Below are 6,319 nucleotides of genomic sequence, written 5' to 3'. Positions count from 1 at the left end.
TAGTATACCTGTATTTACAAAATTATCTTTCATTTAGAAAAAATATTGTTAAAATATTAAATTATTTCCATATTTCATGAAATTTTATTCCATTTATCTTTACGTTGGCTCAAGTCAATAAATATTTGTGCACATATTAAAGAAGACTAGAGAAACGAAACGATTGCCTTGCTCATTTCACAAATAATGGTTTATCATGTTTCATGTATACAGAAGAGAAAAATCTTCAGCTTTTGTGGCTAAATTTCTTAACTCACCAAAAAACCCCTAAAGTTACAAACCTTGAAATGAAGACTAACCAACGCATATAAAACAAACTAGCTTACAGCATTGACCACTATTCCCCTCCAAAAACCAAAATTGGCTAGCCACACACCTACTTAGGGGGTGAAAGTGAAACTATACATATGGTACAACACTTGTACAAATAAAAGAATTTGAGCACTGCCAATTCTTACAGCTACACCTACAACTACTACTACTACAACTAGTACTAATCTTTCACATCTAGCAGTTGTAGTTGAGCCAATAGTAGATTATGCTGCCCTCTAGCTTCTTCTATTTTACTTCTAAGATCTGTTACCTGTAAAATCATAAACCATTTTTTTCGTAAGTCACAGAAGCCAAAACAACTGAACTATTTCATTCTATGCAGTTAATAGAGAATATCTAATTTAACAAACTTCAATTGCATCAGGCAACTGTGTTTATTAAGTATCTTGGGATATAAGTTACAAATATAGAGATATCGAGACAATGGACATAAAGACTAGGTTCCACGGAGACAACTCAACCATTGCTCTAAGACTCTCCTTTAAGGATAATAGTATATATGAATAAATAAAATTAGACCGTGCAGATTACCTTAAGATTAAGTTCTTCTTGTATCTTTTCAGATTCCAAACATCTGCAGGGTAAAGATTTAAGCATATCAATATATAACTACATTAAAACTCCATTCTGAAAATCAAATTGAAAAAATGGGATAAAAATAGAATGGAGGTTGTGTTGGACAGCAAGAATTGAACAAGAATCAAGAAAATCTAAGTTGCTGAGCAACAGCATCCCACCACGCAATCGAGACCATTGCTGGGGTGGTAAACACGAAACAGAAGTATACTCACTTTGTCTGTAGTTTCTGGTTTTCTTCCAACAATGTTAAGGTCTCTTGGTCTAGCACCTGCTCCATTGGAGACGGAATAACCTACCATAAAACACACAGGCAGAAGTTGCCATCAGAATACTGAAAGTTATCAAAATTGGAAGAATATGATTTTCAATAAATACATATCATATACATATGAACAAGATGGACCAATTTCAACATAACAAACAAAGTTACTACCGACCTGCATATTCTGAGATAAGCCAACACCTTTAATATTCTCTTCCTTTGCATGCTTTTTCGAATTATGGAGGTCTACCGATTCATATATCTTCCTCTTGTTATTAGATCCTGAACCAAGTCAAGATATACAAATTAGATTACATTAAGATAGTGACGCAGAATCTTAATTATCACATAAGCAGTTACCTTGCTCAGATGTGTTTCGCATGGTTCTCTTGCGTAGTTCAGCATTTTCATTTGCTGCTTTAGCATCAACATAGTAGGAATTTCTATTGAGTTCGGCTTGTTTCGCTTTAGGAACTGGATATTTTTCGCGATACCCGAGCAATCTACAATGCACGTCCCTACATAAATTTTAAGAGTCCTAGACATCTCAGACATCAATGCTTAAAAATCGTTAAAACTAGTATTAGCATTTTACAGTTACTATTTACTCTCTTATTTTCCTGGATAATCATGGATTTTAACACAAGCATAAACATAACACAAGCATAAACATTACCAGTATTCCCATGTCATTTCCTTCAATCGTGCTTCAAGCTTTTGAAACAAAGAAGTTTTCTCAAAATCTTGCTTATTATGAGTTGGCTCAACAAAATCCGCTTGCAGGATACCTAATACGAGATCAACATAATTTATTATGTAGCATATTATAACGACTCGATGTGTCTCGATAATTGAAAAGAACTTGACACCGCATGGAGATGTTTTACTTACCAACAACTCCTCTGCCTCTACTGTCTAAATAGTTCACAACCTGCCAAAATGGCTGATATTGAAAAGTAGCAATTGTATTAGAGAGAGAAGAGAAAAGCTACATAATAACTATATGCTACAAACTGGCATGATTTGTCAATGAACCTAGATAAGAATTTATTAAAAAGAGAAAGACAAAAGACAACAATGAAGAGCATGACATGACATGACTTGTAATTTCTAATTTCTACATTAGTCTCCATATAGCAGCAGCCAAATTTTTGTCATGATAAAATTGATCTATTTCTAAAAATAGAAGTTTTAGTAAAATGAAAGCTAGGACCATTTGTGGACCAGATAGCAAATAACCAACATCTAGCCTATTTTATTTCACCCCAAACCATGAAGGCTAACTCCAAAAACTAGTTCAACAAGTTAGCACAACACATCCAACATTCATAAAAGAATTGGTAAAAGGTTCCATAAGGAAATCACAACAGAGAAATATATGAACAAATGTGAAACAATTTGGAGTAACTGAGTAAGCACCACATTACACACACTAGTATTAAGGGAAAGAAACTCATGCCCTTTGAAAAGTGTACAGCATGTTAACAGTGTTAATTTTAGGTTGAATCAATATACAACTAATAAGTTAAAAAAATTGTGTATTGATCTTCCATTTCCATTATATCATGCACATAGCTATAACTGTATTCAGCTACACTATGAATATTTAAGACTTAATCTTAATGCTTTTTGTGTACTGCTCAAAGTACTTTTTCCCTTGTTTCCTTAACTATAAATACAAGTTAATAATATAATAAAATATGATGTTATTTAGCTCTTATGCACTATAAGAAAATCATTAACTGTTTAACACCATAGAATGGTTAACAACCACTATGTAACATATAACATTTAGGGTGATAATTTACCAGTATTAGCCGACTTTTGTGATATACATTGAAACCGTGCATAATGACTCGAGGAGCTTCCTTAAGGAATCCAACTGTTGTCACAACTGTTGCCTGCACATTGAGCCCCAAAAAAGAAATTAAATTATAAAAAAAGTTGAGTAAATTGAAACAGTATGTTGTAATTGAAATTACCATTTATAAGTTTTAAATTTAGCTGAGACCTTTCATTTCCCTTAACTTTCGATTAGTTTTGTATTTAATATCTTTTATTACTAATAGCAAAATAGAATAATTAAATCATTCAGCTCAAGATAACTTTTATCCCTCAAATAATATTAAGACAGTCAAAAGTAAGATAATAACCTCCACAGTTCCACCAACTTGTGGTTTATACAAGATAAATTCTGGATATTTAAGATCATCAGCAATGTTATGTGGCTGCACAACTACGCCTCTCAAAAACATACGAAAACTTTCTGGTATCCGCAAGTACAATATTGACATATAAACCTGCAAAGCATGAGAATATTAGACCAATAAATTCAACCTTTTACACGACCACACAAGCATAAGAATAATTTCAAAGTCCAGCATACACGTAAACAGAAACGGAACCGATGAGCAATATGTTTCTCATTTGCTTCCCTCCAGGCAGGAATTGTGTCAATCTTCCTTACATCCCCAGCAATTCGTATATCCTGCATATGAATAGAAGCCCCCTTGTTAAGCAATCAAAGCAAAATTCCAAAACAGTCAGTACAGCAGAAACAAAAAGGACATATCACCTCGGGATCCGTATCAAAATCTAGCTCCAAGTTCCCATCATCATTGAGCCACAAGTTGTAGATAATGACTTTAGTACCATGAAATCCAACGTCATTAAACTGTCAGAATAAAGAATATTTGAACTGAATAAGAACATGCTCATATTTTGAGAGGATAAACAAAGAATATCATCAAGAATTAGAGAACAAGAATACAAAAAAATGTTATTAACTATCAAAAACAATCATACTATATGTACACCAAAAATCAACTGTCAATCAGCCAACCATATAAAGATACGTATTTGGTGCTTATGAAAAAAATTCGATTATGTTGCTACAAAAACATTTGATTATTCTTCTATGATAGATTTGATTATTCTATTATATCAGGGTTCGTCTGTTCTGGAACCTGTTTTTGGTGTTCGTGGAGCATGTTTGTATCAGAAATGCAATCAGCATTAGGAAACAAACTAATTGTCAAACAAATTACTTCATATGGGTACAAGCATTGTTGCATGCTTTATTCCCTTGCTGATCAACCATATTTTTCTGGATATATGTGAGGATGTGAATCCACTTCTATACATTCTCTTTTCTAATAAAATTACTCAAACAGCTTTTATTTCCTTTTCTAATAAAATTGTGCAGAGACAATTTACTCTCTTTTACAAAATTTAAGCTAATTGAGAGGAACAATCTCCAAAGTTTATTTTTAGCATTACTAGGAAACATAAAATACAACAACAAAGCCTTGTCCCACTAAGTGGGGTCGGCTACTAGGAAACATAAAATAAATTTAGAAAAAAAAAAAATCATTTCCATAATATACATAGTATTATTAATGAAATAATTTTAATCTAACAACTTCTAGCCAATAGTCACGGATGAAAGGAAAAATGTAGAAACTAACTTGTCCAAGAAGTTCCTCTTCTGATGAGTATGGAGACCAGCGCAAAATCAAAGATAAATTGGTGACAAAATGCTCTTTGCCATTTAATATCTCCAATGATCCAGTTGATGAATTAAACTCATAGTTTACCTGGTATTGACAAGAACAGATAGTGTTGTAAATAAACTCAACTAGTAGAATCAACCATTGCAGAAAAGATTCTTATGAGAGAGCAAAAAAAATGATTTAGCAAACGATCAGTGTTCAGAAGTCTCTAAAAGTCTGCCATAAGCATGTTGCAATAAGGGTCCTTTTAGGATTATTCTTAGGGGGAAAAGAATAAAACAAAACATAAAAGGGACCCTTGGAGCAATCCGTAACAGTTTATATGTCTTCTCGTGACCTTTCTGGTCACATCTTCAAGTTCTGAATTAACCACTGACATTTTGTCAACCCAAGCTCCCTATAGAAACTCCGCCTATGTTACACCTGTGGTACATAGCCAGTCCCAAACCCGGATAAAGGAGGAGGGTTGTGTTGAGCCTTCGACAGCCAACATAAAAAATTAGTCGAATCTTTATGACATGGATCAAAGACGTTATTGCACTAAAGCTAGGTCGTTGTCCGGAAGCAACGCGCTGTATGAGCACGAGCCGCTGCATCGGTGCCCGGGTGCAGTATTAAATGAGCAAGGGTTCCCCGCTTCTTTCCAGCGTTTCGTGAATGAACGAGGATAAATAAGCTAGTTCATAAAGAAAAAGGTAAAGGTAAAGAGCGAAGCGACTGAAGGTTGAGATTTGGGACATAGAACATAGGCACTCTAACAGGAAAATTTATGGAGGTGGTGGATAACATGACAAGGAAAAAGATTAACATCTTGTGCCTACAAGAAACAAAATGAGTCGGCGCAAAAGCTAAGGAGTTGGATACCTCCGGGTTCAAACTTTGGTATACAAGAAAGGTGAAGAATAGGAACGAGGCCAACATTATCGTGGATAAACAGTGGAAGAAGAACGTAATGGATGTCAAGAGGGTGAGTGATCGGATCATTTCTATCAAAGTTGTGGTGGAAGGAGGTATTTTTCATGTGATTAGCGCCTATACGCCGCAAGTAGGTTCGGACAAGCAATACAAGATATGGTGCCAAAATCTAAAGAGTTTGGTCCAAGACATACCTTCTGGAGATACGAATTTCTTAGGAGATTTAAATGGTTATGTTGAAAGAGCAATGTCTGGGTATGGAAATATTCACGGAGGCCATGGTTTCGGAATGGTCAATACGAGAGTAAAACAATTTGATTTTTTCTCAACTTTTGATGTTCTCATCACAAATACATGCTTTAAAAAGAGAGACAAACATCTTAGAACCTATAGGAGTGGCATGGCAAACTCTCAAATTGACTTCTTGTTGAGAAGAGTCGATCGAAAATTTTGCATTAATTGTAAAATTATTCCGGAAGAGAATTTAACAACACAACATAAGATGCTCGTCATGCATTTTTGCGTTGAGCAAAAGTTAAGGAAAATACATCATATGAAAAACCCAAGAACGAAGGGGTGGCGGATGAAAGGTAAGAACAAAGAAACTTCCTAAGACGAGTAAGAAAAGAGGCAAAGTGGGAAGGAGATGCAAGTGTGGAGGAAATGTGGAGGGATAGGAGTGGCAAAACGAGTTGAACCCGTCGGGCCGGCCCGCTAA

At 34.7% G+C, this 6,319-nt stretch overlaps 1 protein-coding gene across 5 annotated transcripts in view; it reads right to left on the bottom strand.

Moving 5' to 3' along the window:
- The window catches only part of LOC107630146 (protein MICRORCHIDIA 6), a 29,591-nt gene continuing 23,423 nt past the window's right edge, over positions 152 to 6,319 (bottom strand). For 4 of the 5 annotated variants that reach the window (XM_016333205.2, XM_016333206.2, XM_016333209.2 and 1 more), the window contains 12 exons: positions 4,642 to 4,770; positions 3,750 to 3,848; positions 3,561 to 3,662; positions 3,328 to 3,474; positions 2,983 to 3,075; positions 2,066 to 2,117; positions 1,851 to 1,962; positions 1,535 to 1,692; positions 1,350 to 1,456; positions 1,125 to 1,204; positions 865 to 907; positions 152 to 583 (listed from right to left, as the gene is read on the bottom strand). In XM_016333205.2, the coding sequence (XP_016188691.1) occupies positions 494 to 583; positions 865 to 907; positions 1,125 to 1,204; positions 1,350 to 1,456; positions 1,535 to 1,692; positions 1,851 to 1,962; positions 2,066 to 2,117; positions 2,983 to 3,075; positions 3,328 to 3,474; positions 3,561 to 3,662; positions 3,750 to 3,848; positions 4,642 to 4,770 (1,212 nt within the window). In that variant the 3' untranslated portion in view covers positions 152 to 493. The remainder of the gene's footprint in view (positions 584 to 864; positions 908 to 1,124; positions 1,205 to 1,349; positions 1,457 to 1,534; positions 1,693 to 1,850; positions 1,963 to 2,065; positions 2,118 to 2,982; positions 3,076 to 3,327; positions 3,475 to 3,560; positions 3,663 to 3,749; positions 3,849 to 4,641; positions 4,771 to 6,319) is intronic. The other variant, XM_021118503.1, reaches the window with a different exon arrangement.

This window comes from Arachis ipaensis, chromosome B03 (genome assembly GCF_000816755.2).
Source record: "Arachis ipaensis cultivar K30076 chromosome B03, Araip1.1, whole genome shotgun sequence".
Classification (NCBI taxonomy): domain Eukaryota; kingdom Viridiplantae; phylum Streptophyta; class Magnoliopsida; order Fabales; family Fabaceae; genus Arachis; species Arachis ipaensis.
Note: the sequence above shows the minus strand (reverse complement) of the source record. Positions and strands in the feature narration are given on the sequence as shown.